The 25,188-nt window shown below is 39.9% G+C and overlaps 1 protein-coding gene across 11 annotated transcripts in view; it reads right to left on the bottom strand.

The window, feature by feature from the left end:
• Positions 1-25,188, bottom strand: part of HSPG2 (heparan sulfate proteoglycan 2) — a 2,126,006-nt gene that overhangs the window by 594,032 nt on the left and 1,506,786 nt on the right. For all 11 annotated transcript variants that reach the window (XM_044063227.1, XM_044063230.1, XM_044063231.1 and 8 more), the window contains one exon: positions 15,094-15,229. In XM_044063227.1, coding sequence (XP_043919162.1) covers positions 15,094-15,229 — 136 coding nt within the window. The remainder of the gene's footprint in view (positions 1-15,093; positions 15,230-25,188) is intronic.

Here is a 25,188-nt window from a genome sequence, read left to right as displayed (position 1 = left end):
AGTATCTACCTATGAACCTATGCAATGGTGGGTCATCATCCTAGGTGGATATTTTTCCAGTGATATCCCCTTGTGCCTATTTTCATCAGATCTAGGGCACAATCTGCAGTGGATGCAGACTACAATGTCATTCACTTAAGCCAGTGGCATCTATTCAGGCAGCCCTTCCACCTTTGGAATCAGATGCTCCCACTAGGTTCCCACTCCTGGTTTCCATCATAGAGTCCTGAAACAGGAGATGATCATACAAACACTCACCCTGCCTTTTAGATGACTGAACTCACAATAGCTGCTCCATTTCTGTTCCCATTGTTGACTTCTCCAGTGCTCAGGCCAGTATTCAAACCTTACTCAGCTAAGTTGCAGCCATTTTTCTGTCCATTCAGAACCAAAGATCTGGCTTCCGAGAATAGTCATTTGTAACTGATTTTTCAGGCTGCAATGTGTGAATGTAATGCAGCTTTGAAATATTTTTTTTTACAGAAGCATTATTTTATTTTTATATGGATCTGTTAGCTTTTTCATTTATTAATCAAATTTTCAACAGTTGGAAGATAAATTAAATAAAAAGTATATAGCTTCCGTTAAGTTTTAGATACACATCAGGCAATCTATATTTCAAGCACAAGGGTGGACTGTATCTTGTCTCTGAACATGTTTATAATGTTTCTTACATAATATTTACATTTTGTTATTAAATACTTGCAGCACTGGAAATTATTATTTACCAAAACGTGAGTTCACAGAGCAGTATGTTGCTGTCAGATAGCTCTTTGGGTTCTATGGTCGTTGGACAGGCTTCAGCAGAATGGATATATTTATCAGTCCATCCTACGACTGCTAACACTGCAGTGGTACTACAATCCTAAATATTAGACATAATTAAGAATGACCAAAACAAAAAGGAAGACACGTGCAGTAGTACCCTCGATGCCAAGCAGTTACTGGCCTGCCTTCATGTTGGTCTGTAGAAAAAAACACTCAAATAAATGTATTTGACCGAACAAATTTATTATCAGACATATTTTCTTTCACACACATTTCTTTCTGCAGCCTGCCATGGATATAAGTAGAGAGATGAAACAGTCACCATCTGTGTTTATTATGACAATATGTATTGACCAGTTACTAAATTTTTTGGTGGGTGCTAAACCTCACAGGAAGCTAAATTAGTGGAAAATTGTATCTCACCACAAGGTGTGCATAGCCTCTTAAGGTAGCATATGTTGGTTTGTTCTACAGTTCTTTGGAAGATCTGTATAATCAAAGACCATTTCTAGGCAATAAAGACCACTGCAAGTTTATATCCTACTCAATGTGGAAAGACCGTGGGAAAGAATAAGAGACCGGAAGTCTAATCCCCTGTCTACCAGAGGGTGTAACACTGCAAACAATGCCACGATTGCCTGAATAAAAGAGTAGTCATCCAGAACATGACTGTTAAAGAAAACAGAGAGAAGTCTGCGCTTGAGACAAGGAGGAGTTTAGGAGCACAACCACCTGGCTTAATATTGCCTTAAAGATTAACAGCTTCCTGATGTCATCTGATGCCCGATGTAGTCCTCAAATCTCAACTTGGAAGTCTACAAAGTAACACTTAACAACATAAGTTTGTGAAAGACATCGATATTCAATGGACATATATTGCAATCTGAATCTCGTTTAAGTAACATCCAATGATCTGGATTAACACTAGAGCCATTCAGAAGATGCAGGTCTGCTGCAGTCCTCTGATTTACAGAAAAGATCTTCATGTTCAGGTTTTTCTTAAACCACATCAAGGAACAGTGTACAACATAGGATCAGTTTTTATAAACTGGTATTTGCTTTCAGTCAGGGTCACGTCTGAAAAGGTTCCACTTGATCAGCACAAATCTTGCTTATTAGTAAGCTAAAAATATGACCAAAAGACTCCACGGTTGTCCTCCCCCATAGCCCCTTTTTTAGGCAATGCCAAACTAAAAATACTTCAGAGATAGAGAATCAAAACCGAGTAAATAGAAAGGTGTTACTGCCCAATGTTAGGAATCTAAACAAGAAACTCCACTCCCTACAAGCTCTATTCACCTTAGAAAATGCTGACATCTGTACAAACACTGAGACATGGTTTAGATGTGGTTTAATGCTGCTGGGAGCACCCTGGTAGTGCAAGGCTATAATGCCATCTGCACATTTAAACCAGCTACTAGACAGGTATGATTAAAGATGGAGGTGTCTTGATTTACATAAGAATAAGTATACTGCAAGGCTGGTCAAACAGGATGATGCACATGAGCTGCTCCACATTCCAATCACCATGAATAAAAGCCGATACTACTTCATTGCAAGCTACATGTCCCCCTCTATGACCCAGGAAACCCATAATATGTATTTAAAATATTGGAAACATTCACCATCCGTACCATACTCATGGGTGACTTTAATCACCCCAATGACACCAAATGTGCAGGAACAGAGATTCCTGGCTTTTGTAAACACATACTCCCTGGATCAGATTTTCAGTATGCTGACCAGGGACACAAACCTACTGAATCTGGTCCTAACTAATATGGAAGAGTGCTGCACACCTCCTAGCGTAATGTTCTATCTGGTAAGGTCAGACCACAAAATGGACTCCTTTGAAGTAAAAATAAAATCTAGAACCCCCAGCTAAACTTGGAATGTTCAGGAACTACTCTAAAGCTAAATTCCTATATTATGTGACAACCTGGCAAAATTTCAAGCTCCCCTAAACCCTGAGAACACTACTGCCTATGCAGAACTGTTCATGGAAAGCCTATACAAGCATGTTAATAGCTGCATAAAGATATATGTACCCACCAGGAATAAGTACAGAATTAACTCAACATACAAGCCACCCTAGGGGAATCAAAACATTACTAGGGTAATGAAAAAAACTAGCAAAAATTAGGAGGTGTAGCACCCGAAATGATAAAAGTGCTCTCATCAAACTAAAGAAACAAATCAGAGGACAAATCCAGAGGTAAATTTGGCCTCCCGGGCCAATGAATACCACAAAGCATACTTTAGCTATGTCCGCAACTTCATAAGCAATACATAATTGTGTGCAGAGTTTGTTGTTAATAGAGAGATCCACTCTGAGCCAGAAGATATAGCAAATTTACCAGCAGACAAATTCAGCGTTAACGTTACTTCCTTCTACACATCAGCCTCACCTCAGGAAATACCTTCAAATATAATCCCCCTCGCCCCCACTACTACAATGAACAGGTCCTCAATACTCTCTCTCTAAGGCCAAGAACACTGCACCAGTGAGCCCTGACAATATCCAACTCTGCTTACTAAACAGCTTGGCGAACAGCAACCGTCATCTCTCTGCACAAAGATGGGCCATCTACAGACCCTGGGAACTACAGACTCACAAGTCTCACTAGTCTCATTTGCAAAGCCATGGAAAGAATTATCATGGAAAGGATCAATAATGACACAGGAAACCTCCAGACACTGGACCCAACAGAGGTTGGTTTTGTTGAGGGCAGGTCATGCCTACTCAGCCTGATGAAGTTCTTTGAGAAGGTCATCAAAGCAATGGACAAAGGCAAAATGGTTCACACTGCCTACCCTGATCTGGCCAAGGCATCTGACACAATAGCCACTCAGGCATTGTTGACAAACTCAAGAAGTTAGGTATAAACCCTAATGCCACCTAGCAGATAGCCATATGGCTCACAGACAGGACCCAGAAAGTTAGAATTGAGGAGTCCATCTCTACAAAGATAACAGTCATCAACATAGTCTCTCAGGGATCAGTCTTGGGACAGATTCTTTTGGTAACTACTTCTCTGAAGTCAAGGTCAATGTCAGGGGCCTCTGGCTAACCAAATTTACAGACAATTATAAATTACAAGCAGTCATAGAATCTCTCGACACTAATGTTCTCCAAGAAGGGTTGACACACAAAAATAACTGGTGTCAGAGCCATGGACTAAAACTAAATGCAAAGAAATGCATTATAGTATCCTTCAGAAAATCAGCAAACCCTGGTAATTACAATATTGACAACACACCTCTCAGAGTCGATCCAGTAGTCAGGGACTTGGGGACACACGTAGTCAGTAATTTAGCCTTTGACTATCACGTGTGTACAGTACTGAGGAAATCATTCTATGTTGTGAAAAAGGAACATATACAGCTAAAGACTGGGGCATGGTATAATGGTTAATGAGTTTGACTCACAGTCACAAGGTGCAGTGTTTGATTCTCACCTTTAATGCACATCTGCAAGTCACTCACGACAGGGACCTCAACCTAGCCTGTGATATTATCAGAACATGTTGGAGAAACAGAAATATCTCCCAGAGGTTGCCACTCCTCTGGAATAGGCTCCCACTTCACATGAAGCAGAGCCCCTCAATGACCTTATTGAAGCACAACCTTGACAATTGGATGGATGACCGTAAATTCACCCCAGGGGTGGCATCTACGTTCCTTATGGATAGGGGTTGTTGGTGCTGATCACTGAATTGCTCTGCTAACAATAACTATCTAATTATGATCATTTAGGGTACATGGGTTTTTACATGGCTAGGCTTGTAAAGGCCCTAGGACAATTAGCCTAGTAACCTCCTATGAACTTATAAACATATGTATGGCATCTAGGTCTAGGGAGTTTGTTGTTCCATTGTATTTGGCATTCATTAGACCTAACACTGAGTACAATGCCCCTTTTTGTATGTACCTAACCAGGCATATCCAACAACTGGAACATCCACAGATGTTCATCACTAAAAGATATAGGACATAAATAATATGTCCTATGCAGATCAACTTAAAGCTCTATCCTTGTACTCCATTTTATGCAGACTGTTGAGGGGAGATCTATGCCTGGCATAGAAGGCATCATCAACCCCACTCTGATGAATTTCCTGCATATCAACAAAACAAACAGCAAAATAATTACATATTCTAAAGACTTAAACATTGCCTGTGAGAGATAGGTATGAATTCCAGAGACTACCTATTCTCTAGGACAAGCTCCCCATCAATGTGAAGCAGAGTCCCTCCCTAACCCAATTCAAGAGTAACTTGGACAACTGAATGGGGAACAGGAAATTAATCCTGAGATCGGCACCTCTGTCTCTAATGGACACAGGCAGCCTGCAAATGGTTCATCTCCCAACCCCTGCTTACACATTACCAAGAGTACCAGAACTTTGGGATGCATGGCTAGGCTTAAAACAGCTCCAGGGGTTGTTAGCCTAGTACATGCCTATGAACCTATAATAGTCTCTAATGCTACACTGTGACGAAGGCTGATGAAAATGCAAGGCCTCATCTTTCATTTTAATGAACCCAGGGGCCAGACCATGGGGGGATTGTAGGTATTTTTTTCCTTATCCCAGCACTTTCTTTCTAATAGTTCCTGGAAGGTTAGCACAGTTGGAGAGAGATTTGACCACAAATTCATTAAAGAATATTTCAGCATACTGAATACTACACTGCTGAGCTCAGGTGTGTTGCACTAGTCCCCTTTACTCTTATTCCAAGTTTGTGTCTGCATTCTTGTTTTTAATTAAACAATAAAAACAGATTTATTTAAAAAACACTGAAAAACACAACTTCAAGCAAACACTTGGCTTAATTGGAAGGTTGTGAGGATGTACTAGCTCTCTAGATTGTGAACTGAATAGCCCATTAACTAGTGGGGATTGAAGGTAATTAATATTTCATATGTTCAAGTACTATATAGATACATAATGTGGAGTAAGCACATAAAAATGCCATCTGCCTCTGAGGGACTTTGGAAATATAAAACCTTCCCTGCTGGATTTAACTACTGTGGTGTCCTAGATGAGCGTATGTCTCTAAATTTACTCTACCTATCAGCTACTTAGAGTTATACTGCAACATAGGTTCATAGGTTCATAGGTTTATACTAGGCTATCTGCCCTAAGGCATTTATAAGCCTAGCCCAAATTTTTGTGGCTTACGCCACCCCTTATATGTAAAAATACTGTGCCCATTAGTTTGTTGTGCCTCTGTCCAGCAGTGACACAGAGATGATTCCTGGGATAAACCTACGATCTCCCATCCACAGGTCAAGATTTCTCTTGAACAGAGCCAGCGAGGTGCTCTGCCTCACATGGACCGGGATTTTATTCCACAGCATAGGGAGTCTCTGAGTGATAAATCTATCCCTCCAGCATGTCCTATTTATAACCGTGCTAAGGTTTAAGTTGCTTGATCTAGTGGTTTTGGTGGATTTGGATTTTTTGAGGTGGAGCATGTCCATTAATTCCGGGTTGGACATGGCCTTGTATGTCAGGCACATGTCACCTCTGAGCAGACGGTATGCAACTGAATAGAGCTGGAGTTTCTTCAATCTGGCAGCATATGACAGATTTTGGAGTCCCTTTATCCTTTTGGTGAGGAACTTTTGGGGTCTCTCCAATTGCTGCAGATGTCGGGTGAGATACATCCCGAATGGGGCATTGTACTCGATCATTGGTCTGATAAGTGAAGAGTACAGGGGAACAATGACCTCACTAGATCTGGATGTGAATCCCTTCATGATCAGGTGGGCAATGTAGAAGGTCTTTCTAACCACTTTAGCAATGTGAGTGTCAAAAGAAAGGCCACTGTCAACCTGGGTCCCCAGGTCCCTGATAACCTCTTCTGTGCTTAGTGGATTGCCACCTATACGGTAGCTTGAGGTTACCTTGTTTTTCCCAAAGGGTATGACTATACATTTTTTGGCGTTTAACTTCAGGCCATGGCTCTGGCACCAGCTATCTGTTTCCATGAGTCCCTTCTGAAGGATATCCGTGTCCGATGCACTTTCCACTATGGCGCCCAGTTTGCAGTCGTCAGCAAACTTTGTCAGCCAAAGTCCTCCCATGTTGGCCTGTACTTCTGAGAAGTAGATGCAGAACAATAGGGGGCCAAGGACCGAGCCCTGTGGGACACCACTTGTGACCGGCTTGGAGTCTGACATAGTGCCAGCAACTCTAACCCTGTGGGTTCTGTCCTTAAGCCAGTTTGCAACCCATCTTGTGACATATGGGTTTACATTTAAGCTGGTAGTTTTTCTACAATACCCGAGTGGGGTATTGTGTCAAAGCCTTTGCAAGGTCAAGGTAGGCTGTATGGACTGCCTTTCCTCATCAATGGCCTTGGTGACTGTTTCAAGAAGTCGACCAAGTTCAAAAGGCATGATCTACCCATGACGAGCCAAACTGGGTCGGGTCCAATGTCTGCAAGTCCCCTATATCTTTGTTTATGAGCTCCATTATGATCCTCTCCATAGCTTTGCAGACTAGACTTGTTAAGCTTATGGGGCTGTAATTACCAGGGTCCGTAGAGGCACCGCCTTTGTGGAGTGGGACCACAGTTGCCGTACGCCACTCCTTGGGCACAGATCCTGTGGTAAGGCTGAGATTAAACAGCTGCCTTATGTGCGGGTTTAATTCCTCATTTAGCTCGTGTAGCACACAGCTGGGGACACCATTGATGCTGTGTTTTTAGCTTTAGAGAGAGCAGCTTTCACCTGCGCATTTGAGATGTCTGGGAGGCTACACTCCCCTGGGATAGTTATCTCCTTTAGGGGAGAGGGGGTGAAGTTTGCACTGAACCTGTCTGCCAGTATGTTGGCAATGTCTGTGGGTTCAGTGATTTTTGTATCATTTTGGACTAATTCTGAGCGTATCTGGGAGTTTCCACACAGGTTCCTAACATAGCTGAAAAAGGCCTTATGATTGTCCTTTGAATCCATGGCAATTTTTCTCTCAAAATTGGCCTTAGTTGATTTTATGAGTGCTCAGATTTTTTTACTAATAATGATCAGGGGTGACTTCCTTTTATGGATTTTGTTCTATCATGTAATAGTTTTCTCCTCTTATTGTAAAGTTTGTTAATGGCTGGGGTCCACCAGACTGGACGCTTGCCCTTTGTGGAAAGAGTCTTGGTTTTATTTGGGATTGCCTGTTCCATGCAGTGCTGCAGTTGTTCATAGAAGGCATTTGTAAGGGCTTCCCAGCTTGGGTTGTGGTTTCCACTGGCTCAGGGGCCTTGAAGGATACCACACCAGTCTTGAGTAGTGTGAAGTTTGCTTTAGAGAAGTTCTTCACTGTGGTCTTTTTTGTTTGGGGTGGGGGGATGTGGATTTCCAGTGAGATTAGTTTATGATCAGATCTCACCAATGAGGGATATACTTCCGGTGTGGAGCATTTTGTCCCCATGTTTGTGATAATGAGATCTAGTATATTTTCTCCTCTCGTGGGAACAGTGACTAGCTGTTCCATGGCATTTGAATTTATGAACTCCAAGAACCGTTGGGCTAGAAAGTTAGGGCTTGAGTAATGTTCCCAGTCTATATTCGGGTAGTTGAAGTCACCCAATATGATGGTGTTTGGAGATACATTTATACCCTCCAGTGTCTTCAGGAAGGCTGTGTGGGGTTCCTGAGTTAGTGTGCTGATTCCTGTTCTCTGGACCTATCTGCAAGCTGCCTCTCAGTTAAAAAGGATAATTTAAAAGTTTATCTTCTGGTGTCTTACAAGCTTCCTGTTTACTCTACCTACCAGCTACTTAGAGTTATACTGCAACAGTGTGCTGATTCCTGTTCTATGGACCTATCTGCAAGCCGCCTCTCAGTTAAACAGGATAATTTAAAGGTTTATCTTCTGGTGTCTTACAAGCTCCCCGTTTACTCTACCTACCAGCTACGTAGAATTATACTGCAACAGTGTGCTGATTCCTGTTCTCTGGACCTATCTGCAAGCTGCCTCTCAGTTAAACAGGATAATTTAAAAGTTTATCTTCTGGTGTCTTACAGGCTCCGTGTTTACTCTACCTACCAGCTACTTAGAGTTATACTGCAACAGTGTGTCGATTCCTGTTCTCTGGACCTACCTGCAAGCTGCCTCTCAGTTAAACAGGATAATTTAAAAGTTTATTTTCTGGTGTCTTACAAGCTCCCTGTTTACTCTACCTACCAGCTACTTTTATACTGCAACAGTGTGCTGATTCCTGTTCTCTGGACCTACATGCAAGCTGCCTCTCAGTTAAACAGGATAATTTAAAAGTTTATCTTCTGGTGTCTTACAAGCTCCCTGTTTACTCTACCTACCAGCTACTTAGAGTTATACTGCAACATGTGCTGATTCCTGTTCTCTGGACCTATCTGCAAGTTGCCTCTCAGTTAAACAGGATAATTTAAAAGTTTATCTTCTGGTGTCTTACAAGCTCCCAGTTTACTCTACCTACCAGCTACTTAGAGTTATATTGCAACCATGTGCTTGCTGATTCCTGTTCTCTGGACCTATCTGCAAGCTGCCTCTCAGTTAAACAGGATAATTTAAAAGTGTATCTTCTGGTGTCTTACAAGCTCCCTGTGTAGGTTTACATTTAAATATCTTTGTATTCCTGACACTTTGCACAATACCATTTTGAGACTTGCACTCTATGACCTGCACCGCCCCCCTGCATTTCCTTGCAGGACTGTAAATTTTTATTTCTACTTGGGTAATCTTGGGTTTCTGCTGACTTACTTCCATTAACATTATCCTGCAAAGAACAGTGTATGTGTTCAACTTTCCTTATATGTAGGATAGCACACACTCAATCAGACCAACCCTGTCCCCACCTGAAATGCTCTTTAGCCAACTCCACCGTTACGCCCACTGCCTAATAATTTCCTTTACAGTCATTCCCAGTGGAAATGTTTGAATTTGGCTACAGAAATCAAGTATAGCCCAAATAGACTATCTTTACCACTTACCCTGCAATCCTTGCCAAAGGTTTTAGCCCACTCTAGGACCTGTAAACCCCCCTGCATTTTCCTTGCAGGACTTTAAATCTTTATTTGTACTTGGGTAATCTTGGGTTTCTGCTGACTCACTCCCATTAACAGTGTTGTGTGCTCTGAAGTGAGTTACTTCCCTCCCTCATTTGGCTCTCCTTGGCATTTCATTGGTTCACACTTTGTCATTCTTTATTTGCCTGCCCACTGACAAAAGATCAGAAGTTTTTTTTACCCTACTTGCATAGCTTGGAGCCATCTTTAAATCTAAAACCTTCCCTGCTGGATTTAACTACTGTGGTGTCCTAGATGAGTGTATGTGTCTAAATGTAAGTACATTGGCTTATATTGCACAGAGTATAAGTTAAAAATACTAGTGACTTATGCATACTGATTTTGGATGCTGCCATTGGGAATTTTAGGCTCTCTTGTTTGTAAACACACAGACACCTTTCTAGTCCTCTCTTTTTCCCCCTCCATATCTACACACCACAGACAGCTTTCTAGCCCCTGTTCTATTCCAACCTACCGCCGGAATTAGCCTAGCTGATTGTTTTTAGCTAACTGCTTCAGTATCTGTTCCTACCCGCTCCGTTCGCCCTGCGGGCTCACTCTGCTCCCTTCCCTACCCCCAAGTCCCACCCACCCTCAGGGGTCCTACCCTTATACTTACTAACCACACCTCTTCCTCTTCCCATTACTCTCTAACCACACCTTTTCCTCTTCCCATTACTCTCTAACCACAACTCTTCCTCTTCCCATTACTCTCTAACCACACCTCTTCCTCTTCCCATTACTCTCTAACCACACCTATTGCTCTTACCATTACTCTCATTACATACCTCTTGCTCTTACCATTACTCTTCAAACACATTCTTCCTCCTACCTTTACTTTCTAAACACTCTCCAGTTACCCAACTGCACTAATATTGACCTCTCACCACTCTCCTTTTATCACACCACACCCTACTCCCTTCTTTCATCTCCAACCAGTGAATTTATTTTTCTACCTACAAACAATCTATATTTATTCATACAATGTATAAACAACCCATCCCATCTTATGTCCCACTCTTATTCGCACTCTCACTACTACCTCCTTTAATCCTCACCCATCTTTTCACCTCCTTTGAAAACCCACTAGGCCCATACCTAAACTACCCCAAGAAAGAAACCAACTCTCCAAACTCTCCTCTCCTTTTTATTCATGCTAATATAACATCCTCATCTAACTACATACTTCCTAAATACCATAGAACACTACACATAAAATGCAACAATCAGAACCCCAGGAAAGGCCTACCTCTATACAGCAGATTCCCCAACCCAAACTATCTAAGTGTACTACTCTCTTTAAAGGATGGTGACATCTACCCTAACCCAGGCCCACCAACAACTCCTATCTCTCTCCTCAACCACAAAGAATAACCTACTCATGCCCTGTTTAAACCACTGAACTCCCTTTTAATTGCTCATCTTAATATATGTAGCATAAACAATAAAGTAACTCAACTCCAAGCTCTAACTGAAATCTACTCCTTTGATATTCTCTGCTTAACAGAAACTTGGTTAAAACCTGTAACCAAAGACAATGAAATCATCCCACCTGGATATAATATCCTGAGACTAGACCAAGTATCCAACAAAGGTAGTGGGGTTGCTATCCTATATAAATCTAGCTTACAATTAACCACTCACAACTGTAAACCACCTACAGACTCCAATGCAGAAATTCTTATCTCCAAACTTCATCTTAACAATTCCAACTCCATCTATATTATCTGTATATATCTACCACCTGGTAACAACACTGCCATCATGGAAAACATACTTTGCTGGCTTTCCCAATACCTGCCCCAAGAAACCATAATCCTGGGCGACACAAACATTGACTGGAGCTGCTACTGCAGCAGCCTCCCCACAAACCATATTACCCTATATGGGTATTCCCAAACCATTACCCCCCCCCCCATCAGAATAAATACATCTAACAAGAAATCAAGCTTATTAGACTGGATTCTCATAAACCATCATCCTCACATTTATGATTCAGGAACCCTCCCTGATGATTTAAATGACCACTTTCTTACCTATATCATCAGACATAAAATCAACTCTCCCATTCCAATATCTGTCAAAAACATCAGATCTAAAAAGTACTTTAACCCTGAACTATTTCAAATGGAACTAAGAGCCTGCAACTGGTCTCCCTTACAAAACCTCCCTTTAGATGTAGCCATTATTTACTTTAACTCCAACTTCCTTGCTATTCTCAACCACCATGCTCCAACCAGATTAATTAGAATTAAAACCAAACCTGCTCCATGGCTTTCAAAAGAAACCAAACATAAAATAAATCTTAGAAACAAACTTTGGCCAAAATGGAGGAAGACTAAAAACCCTATAGACCAACTACCATTTAGACATCTAAGAAATTAAACCAAGAAAGCTATAATATCTGATAAAAGAAACTACTACCTACAATCCCAACAAGCTAATCAAAACAACCCACAAAAATTTTGGGCTAGCATTAACCAGCTACTCCATCCAGGTCAATCCACTACTCTAAATCCTCAAAATACTGACCACAAAAATCTAGTGAATACAGCTAATGCTTTCAATACCTTTTTTACTAATGCTATACAAACACTAGCTAGTCAACTATCACCTAATAACTTCACTCTGTCTTCCTATAAATCAACGTTACCCCCTACTTTTCATATTCAACCTGTCCCAACAACAAATATTCTAACCCTTCTACAGAAGCTAAAACCATGCTCACCCTAAGCAGACCAACTACCTGCTGAATTCCTACAACAATCAGCCAAAGCTATTGCTTATCCCATTTCTATTCTGATTAATAGAACTATTACCGAAAGTCATATCCCATAAAGGTGGACACTCCACTGAACTCTCCATCTACCGCCCCATTGCCCTTCTCTCTCCTTTGGCAAAGATCACAGAGAAATGCATTCACAGACAATTACTTGACCATCTAACCCAAAATAATTTACTTTCCAACAGTCAACATGGATTCAGACCTTCACATAGCACTAGTATTGCCCTTCTTTCCTTCACAGATTGTATCAACAAAAAACGCAAACTTAACAAGCTTTCTTCAGCACTATTTATTGACCCGTCTAAAGCTTTTGACATGGTAAATCACCAAATTCTTATCAAAATACTGAAATCCCTGTCACCAGATACATCTTTTATATAGTGGTTCTAGTCCTACCTTGATAAAAGACAACAGGCCGTACTATGGCACAAGTCTCTCTCCACTCACCTGCCTGTCAAACTTGGTGTCCCTCAAGGGTCCATCCTAGGACCTCTACTTTTTTTCCATATTTATTAATGACCTTGACCTTGCCATCCCCCAAGCCACATGCATACAATATGCAGATGACTCCACACTGATATGCTCAGCCACCTCCTCTTCTGAACTTCAATCTCTTACCCAACAAGTATTTAACACAGTTGAGCAATGGTTCACACATAGATGCCTTCTCCTAAACCCCAAAAATACTAAACTCCTCCTCTTCTCTCCTACCAATAAGTCCTCTCCTCTTGATTTCTCAGTTATCTCTATCAATAAAACTATTATATCCCCTTATCCAACCACCAAACTATTGGGTATCACCATTGACAACAATATGAACTTTGATATCCATATTAACAATACTATAACAACTGTCAACAAAAAACTTGGCTCTCTCTGTAGGGTAAAATCCTTCCTCTTACCTTCAGCTAAAACCACTATAGCACACACTCATCTAATCTCTTCACTTCTTTATGCCTCACCCATTTTTACTAATCTATCTAAAAATAATCTTAGCAAATTGGAAATGTCTTACAACAACATTGCCAGATTTGCTACAGGCAACCCATTTAGAACCCACCATTGCATTAATTTAAAGCAGCTGGGATGGCTTGAACTACAAAATCTGATTAAATTCCATCAACTATCTATAGCCCACAGCACTTTTTACAAACCTTCCAAAACTCCTATTCTATCCACACTCATCACTCCCTATAAAAACCTAAAATCCTTAAGGTCTTCTCAGAGACTTATAGGACATACCACTAAACCAAACAACAAGGCCGGTGACTCCCTCTTTTCTAATATTGTTGGAAAAGCCTGGAATCTCCTCCCCAGTGAACTCTCCTCACTTCCCTCAGTATCCTGCTTCAAAAACAAATTGAAAGTGTTCCTCAGAACACAGTGGTTATGCCCCTGTACTAACCCTGACTAGTTATGAACTATCCTCACTTCCCTCAGTATCCTGCTTCAAAAACAAATTGAAAGTGTTCCTCAGAACACACTGGTTATGCCCCTGTACTAAGCCTGACTAGTTATGTATCTCTTAATACTTTGCTCTTCCTACCCCTTCTACTCATTAACTGTAATTCCTTCATTATTAACCATAATACTATCTCCTTCTAGAACATCTTGATTATACTAGCATGCTATGTTATGCCTGCATTCTGCACTGCTGAATTTACTGTGATAACCTGTAATATGCATTGTAAATATGATTTTTTTTGTTTAATGTTTCCTTATTTGTTATCTTGTTAATTTCATTGTTCTATCTTGGAGCTTATCTCCCCGGGCCTCTACTGAAAATGGACATGTATCCAGTTAGACTAGCCCGGTCAACAAATGTAAAATAAAATAAAATAAAAAATAAATAAATAAATAAATCTAGTCCACACTCATCTGCTGTCAGAAGGTACTGAATCAACAAGCTCTTAGGCCCTTGTATGTGATCAGTATTAATATCCATGAACACAAAGCCAAGGATGTTTTGCTGACTTTTGTGAAAAAAATTGCTGTTTATGGTCAAAACATTTTGCATGTGTTTCAGATTCAAACAGTAAACGCAGGTACTGTGTGTCTGGAGATGTAATGTGCCTACACAAAACATGTCACCTAAGTCAATGTCTTTATTTTGAAAATCATTTTAAAAATATCTTAAGTGTTGAGAAGGAGTGAAAAAAAATAAAAAATAAATCTCCATTTGCAAACAGATAATACTAGGAAAATCAGTTCTCTCCTACGGAAAATATGGTTGGCTACACCTGAGGATAAAAATACAGACTCATAGACCAGTCAGAAAAATATGATAACTATTTTAACCAGAGCGTGTTAAATGAAGAATTCAATATAGTTAACATACTGAAGCTACCAGCAGATAATATTTTTTCTAAGACTGCAAGTCTGTTTTTACTGAAGTGACGAAAAGATACCTGTTAAAGAAGTCTCTGCTGCTTTCCACAAAATATGTGACTTTATTATACTGTATATTCCTTATAAAACAAGAAAACAACCTTACCTCTTATAACAATTACTTCAATCCTTGCTTCAGATGAACCAGCAGCATTCGTTCCAACACAAAGATAGATTCCTCCGTCGGCAGCCGAAATTGATGGTATTACTAAGGTACCAATATCTGTGCGTTCTATTCGGGCCTATAACCAGCAGATGCAAGACAAATCATGTTCATCACTAATATGGAGTACAGATAGTCAGATTAAGCTATTTATGATTAGATACTTAGGTCTATGTTTTTAAATATTTGGAGGTGCACTGCTCTCAGCTAATGGTATCACATATATACCCTAAACAAATAAGATCAAAAATATTCAAACCACATTGATATGCAGAGTAACTTGTTGCAGACATTTACTGTAAAACTGTAAGCAGTGAGACAATCATCTAACAAATCAATTTCTACTAAAGGTTGTTCTTAGATACTGCATGAAATACAGAAAACATTGCCTTTTAAAATAATAGCAAACAAATCTTGACTAAAATGGCAGTTAAAATGAAGGAATAACATAACTGTAATCTTAGACTAACAAATACTTTAAAAGATATTTCACCTTTTACTGTACTAGTTAAAATATAACTTTATTACATTCTGAAGAAAAAACTTTATTATACGACAGGAAAAACATGTATCATTTGCTCACCTATTTTATTGATCTGGTGAAAAGTACTTCCTATTTTACTGATCTGGTCGAAAGTACTATCTCGTTTCACATGAATTGCTTTTCATTAAAAGAACCAACAAAACAATAAAACATATCTATTTACCCTGACGTTTTCCTAAGGTGTCCAGCTTCAATTACCTTGAGATATTTTAAAAATCTACTGCCTTTTTGTTGTAGACTCCTAACAAGGTACTAGTTACAGCTCATACATAGCCTGAAAGAAAAACTTTTATACATGCAAATATTCTTATTTGCTTAAAATATAGTCTCAGTCTGAGCTGGATGGATTACTTGTAGATTCAATTAAAAGAGGAACAAGTAAAAAAGTTCTTATATTTCTATAAAACAAAAAAAGTCTGAACTGATATAGTGGACAATTCTTCTCTTAGGTAATGTGGGAGGAACAACATTTCCATAGAATAATACAAATATACATCTTGACTATAGAAGAGATGGATTTAAGTGTTTTCAAAGATGGCACATAGTTCAAGTTATGTCATAGCCCTTGGCTGGCAAAATATTCAGCCCGATGCTTGTATAAACATGGATATGGTTTCAAACTCTCCAAAGACAAAATAGGGTAGACGCACCCCTTCAAAGTTTATTTGCCAGAAATTCACCTGCGTGCAACAGAATGGATACAAGCATGCAGTCATTAGTGCAAATTGCATGCTTTTTCCCTTGTTATTCTGAAAATTATAAACTGTACAAGAAAATGTTCACAGCAAACATCCATCAAGCCATGAAATTCTGTGCAGTTGTTTCACTGTATGTACTTTAATACATATGCGATCATCAAAGCACCAGAAAGCTGCAGCACACCCAGCCTGAGCTTCACCAAGACCTTGAAAGCATTCCAACAAAAAGCAGCATTTATTACACAGGCAAGAACAAAGGAAAGCTTTTTGAATATAGCTTATCAAACAATTAAGAAGTAAGTCAATTTTGATTTCTGTAGTATCCAAACCAGGAGTCTTTTGGCATACATATACACTTCCGTCTACCAAAGTAATGTAGTATTCAAATCTAAAACTAAATATTATAAAAAGTTTCAGAGAACACTTTGTCATAAAAGTTACACTTCAGATGGGTGTTTGAAACTAAAGGACCTTTCTCAAAACATGAGTGTACAATTTGTCAAAAGTGGTAACAACTGCCTTTGAACCATTGACTGATCTAATTGCTCTGTTTTGCTATGAAAGGCATGGCTACCTTGTAAGCAGTTGTGAATCTATGTAAGTTATCTTCCTTTCTGCAATAAAGACAATGGAAAACAGTTTCACACCTCTCTCTTGTTTACAGCAGCCTGAGCTCCTGAATACATACTTCTCTGTGTCTGTGGTTTGTCATGCAGGTGTAGACAAATTCCTCTGCAACTTACATGAGAAGTTAAGCTTAAAAAACAGTGTGTGGTCTTTCACTTCCTTTTCCCGGTTAGGGGTCGCCACAGTGGATCATCTAATCGTCACAGTAGATCATCTGTCCGCTCATGATTGGCAGTGGAGTTTTACGGTGTTGAGTTGCCAGTCCGGCACCCAACCTTCCACAGAAGGCACACACACACACACACACACACACACACACACAGACACAGACACACACACACACACACACTCACACCTAGGGCCAATTTAGAGTGTCCAATCCACCTACTGCATATCTGGGAGGAAACCGGAGCACCCGGAGGAAACCCACGCGACCACAGGGAAGACATGCAGACTCCACACAAAAGGCACCCCAGCCAAGAATTGAACCAGAGAACCTCTTGATGTGAGGTGGCAACGCTAACTGCTGCACCACCGCGGCCGCCCTTTCCTTTGATACTAAAGTGAGAAAATGAAAGTTTTATAAAGTACAAGCAGGTTTCAGTACCAACCCAGTACTGGAATCATATTGTAGGGAAAAAAGCAACCAAAGGGTGGAGTTAAACTGTAGGAGAAGGTAGAGTTTAACTTTAATGTGAATAGGAAGCCTGTTCCAAAGAAAGGGCAATAGTGAGACACATCAATTACCAGTAATGTTCCTCATTCTGGATCCGCTGTTTGACTTGTGGCATACCTCTCAAGTGTACCTCATTATGAGGAACATTCCTCATTTTGGATCTTAATAAGTCCATGTTCCTCAAAGTTTCACACTGAAGGGGTCTGTCACACATTCAGTGTTAGGAAATCTTTTAACTGATATCTATGGTAAATAGAACTGAATAATATTAATTCACCAAAAACAACCTTTTTTAATTAATCAAAATAACTTTTTCTAAGTTTAAAGAAGCACATTTTAACCATCCTGTGACTTTCCTAGTTGAAGTTGATAGTATGCAGTTAGTAAGTGTTCTACATTTTGCCCATTTGCTCCATATTATGAGAGGCCATGTTCCTCATTTTATAGATGTGAGGTTAAGAGCTATGACTTGTGGCTCTGTAGTAGCTCCATCATGGCTGGATTTGTGAGTGCCTTGTAGGTCAGGCATACGTTTAACACTTTGAATGTCTAGGCAGATGGCTACACTGTACTTTATGCATCACTACTCATATTAAAGCAAATATATCCACAGCAATGTGAATGCTAGAGTTAGGTTATAGCCATATCAGACTAATTACCCCTGAAAACCACAAAGTACCCCAAAAAGTGCAAGACTTTCACACCTAGACAGCTGTCTTCCCACCTGCACTCTGGATCTGTCTTCAAATATCAAACATACCCAGGATGCATTAAATCAAGTAAGTCAATTCACAAAACTTTCAAGTCTCTGTGAACGCCATTGCATTTCACTAACAAATATCAACTTCCTCCTAACTACAGTTAATACACTGCTACCATTAACACAAAAATAAAAATATGTGATGCACAAACATCTGGTGTCTGACACATGAAATAATATGCACTGTTGATTTAAGGAATGTATCATGAAATGTCAGAAAGGCTAGGACTGTGGTAGTGAGGGTTGGAACTTTGAATGTTGGCAGTATGACTGGTATAGGGAGAGAGTTAGCTGATATGATGGACAGAAAGAAGGTTGGTATATTGTGTGTGCAAGAGACCAGATGGAAACGGAGTAAGGCTAGGTGTATCGGAGGTGGGTTCAAATTGTTTTATCATGGTGTGGATGGAAGGAGAAATGGCGTAGGAGTTATTCTGAAGGAACAGTATGCTGAGAGTGTTTTTGAGGTGAAAAGAGTGTAGGATAGAGTGATGTTTATGAAGCTGGAAATTGATGGTGTAATGATGAATGTTGTTAGTGCATATGCTCCACAAGTTGGGTGTGCAATGGATGATAAAGAAAAATTTTGGAGTGAATTGGATGAAGTGGCGATGACTGTACCCAAGGGTGAGAGAGTGGTGATTGCAGCAGATTTCAATGGGCATGTTGGTGAAGGGAACACAGGGGATGAGGAAGTGATGGGTAGGTATGGTGTTAAACAAAGGAATGCAGAAGGTCAGATGGTAGTGGATTTTGCGAAAAGGATGGACATAGCTGTGGTGAATACGTATTTTAACAAGAGGGAGGAGCATAGGGTGACATACAAGAGTGGAGGAAGATGCACACAGGTGGATTATATGCTATGTAGGAGGGCCAGTTTGAAGGAGATTGGAGACTGTAAAGTGGTGACTGGAGAAAGTGTCGTTAGGCAGCATAGGATACTGGTTTGTAGGATGACATTGGTTATCAAGAAGAGGAGGAGGAGTGTGAGGGCAACACCAAGGATCAAGTGGTGGAAATTGAAAAAGGGTAATTGTGAGGTGGAGTTCAGGGATGAGTTAAGGCAGGCACTGGGTCGCAGTGAAGAGTTACCAAATAGCTGGGTAACTACAGCAGACCTAGTAAGGGAGACGGCTAGAAAGGTGCTTGGTATCACATCTGGACAGAGGAAGGACGACAAAGAGACATGGTGGTGGAATGAGGAAGTACAGGAGAGTATACAGAGAAAGAGGTTGGCAAAGAAGAAGTGGGATTGTCAGAGAGATGAAGAAAGTAGACAGGAGTATAAGGAGATGAGGTGCATGGCAAAGAGAGAGGTGGCGAAGGCTAAGGATAAGGCACATGAAGAGTTGTATGAAAGGTTGGACACTAAGCAGGAGAAAAGGACCTGTACCGATTGGCTAGAGAGAGGGACCGAGCTACGAAAGATGTGCAGCAGGTAAAGGTGATAATGGATAATGAGGGAAATATACTCACAAGTGAGGAGAGTGTGTTGAGGAGATGGAAAGAGTTCTTTGAGGGGTTGATGAATGAAGAGAATGAGAGGGAGAGAAGGTTGGATGATGTAGGTATAGTAAATCATGAAGTACAATGGATTAGCAAGGAGGAAGTAAGGATAGCTATGAAGAGAATGAAGAATGGAAAGGCTGTTGGCCCAGATGACATACCTGTGGAAGCATGGAGGTGTTTAGGTGAAATGGCAGTGGAGTTTTTAACCAGATTGTTTAATGAAATCTTGGAAAGTGAGAGGATGCCTGAGGAATGGAGAAAAAGTGTTTTGGTACCGATTTTTTAAGAATAAGGGTGATGTGCACAGCTGCAGTAACTACAGAGGGATAAAATTGATCAGTCACAGCATGAAGTTATGGGAAAGAGTAGTGGAAGCAAGGTTAAGAAGGGACGTGATGATTAGTGATCAGCAGTATGGTTTCATGCCAGGAAAGAGCACTATAGATGCAATCTTTGCTCTGAAAGTGTTGATGGAGAAGTACAGAGAATGTTGGAAGGAGTTGCATTGTGTTTTTGTAGACTTAGAGAAAGCATATGACAGGGTGCCTAGAGAGGAGTTGTGGTATTGTATGAGGAAGTCAGGAGTGTCAGAAAAGTATGTAAGAGTGGTACAGGATATGTACGAGGGTAGTGTGATAGCAGTGAAGTCTGCGGTGGGAGTGACGGATGTGTTTAAGGTGGAAGTGGGGTTACATCAAGGATCAGCTCCGAGCCCTTTCTTATTTGCAATGGTGATGGACAGGTTGACAGACGAGATCAGTCAGGAGTCCCCGTGGACTATGATGTTTGCAGATGACATTGTGTTCTGTAGTGAGAGTAGGGAACAGGTGGAGGAGACCCTGGAGAGATGGAGATATGCTCTAGAGAGAAGAGGAATGAAGGTCAGCAGGACTAAGACAGAATATATGTGTGTGAATGAGAGGGAGGACAGAGGAATGGTGAGGATGCAAGCAGTAGAGGTGGCGAAGGTGGATAAGTTTAAATACTTGGGGTCAATAGTTCAGAGTAACGATGAGTTTGGAAGAGAGGTGAAGAAGAGAGTACAGGCAGGATGGAGTGGGTGGAGAAGAGTGTCAGGAGTGATTTGTGACAGACGAGTACCTGTAAGAGTGAAAAGGAAGGTCTACAAGAGTGTAGTGGGACCAGCATTGTTATATGGGTTGGAGACAGTGGCATTGACAAAAAGGCAGGAGTTTGAGCTGGATGTGGCAGAATTAAAGATGTTAAGATTTGCACTGGGTGTGACGAGGGTGGACAGGATTAGGAATAAGTATATTAGAGGGTCAGCCCAGGTTGGAAGGTTTGGAGACAAAGCCAGAGAGGCACGATTACCTTGGTTTGGACAAGTGCTGAGGAGGGATGCTGAGTATATCGGGAAAAAGATGCTAAGGATGAAGCTACCAGGTAACAGGAAAAGAGGAAGGCCTAAGATAAGGTTTAAGAATCTGGTGAGAGAGGACATGCAGGTGGTTGGTGTGATAGAGCAAGATGCACAGGACAGGAAGAAATGGAAACAGGTGATCTGCTGTGGTGACCCCTAACGGGAACAGCTGAAAGAAGATGATGATGATCATGAAATGTCAGAAGTCATGAGTCATGGACCAGGTTCCCTAATCCTGCAATATAAGACATTTAATGTGCCACACAAACTAACTGCCTACATATTCTATTTATTATTTTTTTTCTGAATTTTTATGATAGTATTATTTCCCATTGACTTCAAAGGGCTGTTTTAATTATCTAAGTTTCCTACTAAACATGGCTTTAGGTGTTTGTGAATACTTAGATGAACTTTGTATGTAATGAAAAGCTTTCTACTTGGGTTCCTTGTTAATTTTTTACAAGAATTTCTCCAGTGATAGTTTACTTGACAAATGTTAATAGTTAGGTTTAGCAGTTTGCAGTTTTGTTATGTTTTACTTGGTTTATTTTTATTTGGTATGGACAGTTAGCAATGACTTTCAATTCGTCACAGTTAGTATTCTCTTTTATTGCTTATTCACGTTATTTTTTATTCTAATATGGGTTCATTTAATTTCATGGTAATTGGTTTGAGTGAGAAGTATTGTTATTAGGGCCTCTGTGTGTATGTGGATTAATATAGCAATAACACACGCCTGGGTGTGGGTAATGCTGGATTTATCCATAGCTGGAGTGATTTTGTCATGAGGGCGAAGCCCTAGTGGCCAAACAAAGACAACCGTGGATAAATCCAGCATTAACCACGCCCAGAAGTGGGTTATTGCTATTATACAATGACATTATTTAAGAAAAAAAATAATTACTTTTCTTAAATAATGGCATTGTATAATGCTTCCTTGCTGCCCTTCCGCAGCTGTCTGGTATTCTGCGGCAGTTCTGCTGTACTGCGCATAAGTATCAGAGCTGTGGGCAAAAGCAGTGGAGAAAGCAAGATCTCTGTTGCTTTTTACAAACTGCCTCGCTATGTTAAAGGAGTTTAACATAGCGAGACAGCTTTAAAAAGCAACGGAGAAACTCTGTTGCTTTTTTTAAAGCTGTCTCACTATGTTAAACCCATTTAACATAGCGAGACAGCTTTAAAAAAAGCAACGGAGAATCTCTTTTGCTTTTTTTTAAAGCTGTCTCGCTATGTTAAACCAATTTAACATAGCGAGACAACTTTAAAAAAAAAGCAACGGAGATAGGAAGATCTCTGTTACTTTTTTAAAGATGTCAGGCTATGTTAAACTCGTTTAACATAGCGAGACAGTGTGTAAAAAGCAACGGAGATCTTGCGTTCTCCGTTGCTTTTAAAAAAGAGTTATTCTAATGGAAAAAGTCCGGGCGACCGGACCTTTTTCCATTAGTATAACTCTGATTTAAAATGGGGGGTCGTTGTATAATGTGCATTTACTGTGCAAGTTTACTTTTTTAAACTTTACTTAATTGAAAATGTGGGCCTTGTTTCTGCTTGCTTGTTTGTTTATCTATTCATTTTATTTATTTATTGTATTTTTTATTTATCTTTTGTTGACTGTGTTAGTCCTATTAGGCTAATTTATTTATTTATGTATGTTTGCAGGTATATATTTAGGGTGGCCATGGTAGTGCAGTGGTTAGCATTGCCGCCTCACAGCAAGAGGTTCTCCGGTTCAATCCTCAGCTGGGGTGCCTTCTGTGCGGAGTCTGCATGTCCTCCCTGTGGTCACGTGGTTTCCTCCGGGTGCTCCGGTTTCCTCCCACATCCCAAAGACATGCTGCAGGTGGATTGGACACTATAAATTGGCCTTAGGTGTGCGTATGTGTGTGCTTTCTGTGGAAGGTTGGGCGTCGGGCTGGCAACTCGACACCATAAAACTCCACTGCCAATCAATGTGCGGACAAGGTGATCCGCTGTGGCGACCCCTAACCAGGAAAAAGCCGAAAGAAGAAGAAGAAGTTTGCAGGTATATATTTATGTATTCATCTGTCTATTTTTATTTTGCTTTTTTCCATTTAAACTGAGTATAGATTTGGGTCTATGTTCGGCTGCCAAATTTGAAAAACAGTGAACCGCGCAACACCAAATAGAAATTAGCAAATGGGGCAATCAGCAAAATAAAGCAGCATTGAAAAGGACTACATCAAATGGCCATAGCTGGCCAACAGCTAGGAAGTAACATGATACATAAGGTAAGTGAAGGGAAACCTTTTAAATTTTCCCTTTTCCCCACTGTAGTAAGATCTTGAAGCTGGTATATATAGTTAGTTGAGTTGGTATATATATTTGGTTGTGTGTGTGACATTGGCCGACTATGGCCATTCAATGTCATTTTTCTTGATGATTTTTTAGTTTGCTGATTGTCCCATTTGTTGTTTACTTTTCAGTGTTTCACAGTTTACTTTTTTTTAATTTCGGTAGCTAAACATAGACCTATCAATCTGGCATATGGCAGTTACATTAAGAGGTTTTAAGAGTGTTTTTGAGGGGTATTACTGTGTATACTTTGTGTGTACAATGTGTAAACTTTTACTTTAACATGCCAGAACTGCAAAATTTTAGTACCATTGACAATTGCAACAACTTTGTAGATAAAGTGTTGATGATATACCAGAAATATAAATGAACAAAAATTCATCTAAACAGTGTAGCATATACATCTTTACGGCTACCCCTTATCTGGAGTCTACAATTAATATAAATATATTTTCCATAAAAATGGACTCTGATACTGTGATACTGAGTTGTACAAAAACATTATCTGTTTCAGTGCATTTAAATTTTGTTTACTGCCATCTTTCCTATGTCATTAAATATTTACTATCATCATTAGTGCTTCATCACAAGTCATATTTTTGCTTCACATTAAAAACTAATACTAAACTTCACACAAATGAAACAATAAAAGCATCGTAAAACAAATTCTTCTTCAAGCCCCAACACATCTACAGTAAATTTAAACAGCAAAATAAATAAATAAACAAGATATAAAACTATCAAATGTTATTCTCCATTTACTTATTTATTTGATATTCCGGTGAACTGGTCTATTAACCCTTTTCTATCATGACCTGATCCCAGATGGCAACATGCAGTAAACAATAATGTATAATTAAAGGTGGCAAAAAAAATCTATGAAAGTTTTAATTTGCATTTGTAGATAGTTGGAATACAGTAAATGTTCAGTCATATGATTATGCATACGAGTTGCAAGTAACATTTGTAGGTGATGTGAATACAGTTACAGAGCAGGTGATACAGTCACATTGCAGTTTTGTTACTAGAGTATTTACATATTTATTTGCAACATTTTCTCATCGTGGAAGTTCTACAGCTACTTGAGAGATGACGAAGATGAACTTAAATACTATCCTGTGTCCTTAAAACAGGTCCAACTGCCTTCGTTTTTAAGATTATTTTAGTTCAGTTTTGAAAGCTGTTAAGGTCTGTTGGTTTCTTACTTCATTTGATAGTTTGCTCCAAACAGCAAGTCCCAGTTTTGCAAGGACCTTGTTCCCCAGTAGCTGTTGTCTTAAAAGGAGTCTAGCATGCAAAAAGTTCATTGTTTCCTCTCAGAGAATAGTTTGTTCCCTTACTTTTTATGTTCTTGTCATTGGGGTGCAGTACTTCATGTTTACTATCTTAAATATTAGGGTACAGATTAGAAGTGTTGCTCTGAGAGTTATTGGGAAGTCAGCCACTATAAATGAGTATATCACAACAGTGTTTTTTAAGGTCAGATACGTTTGCAGATCTACATATTATATTTTCAAGCAATTGCAG

Source organism: Protopterus annectens, chromosome 2.part1, assembly GCF_019279795.1.
Source record: "Protopterus annectens isolate FY-2018-M chromosome 2.part1, PAN1.0, whole genome shotgun sequence".
Lineage (NCBI taxonomy): Eukaryota > Metazoa > Chordata > Ceratodontiformes > Protopteridae > Protopterus > Protopterus annectens.
The sequence above is the reverse complement of the archived record's forward strand: the minus strand, read 5'-3'. Positions and strand labels throughout refer to the sequence as shown.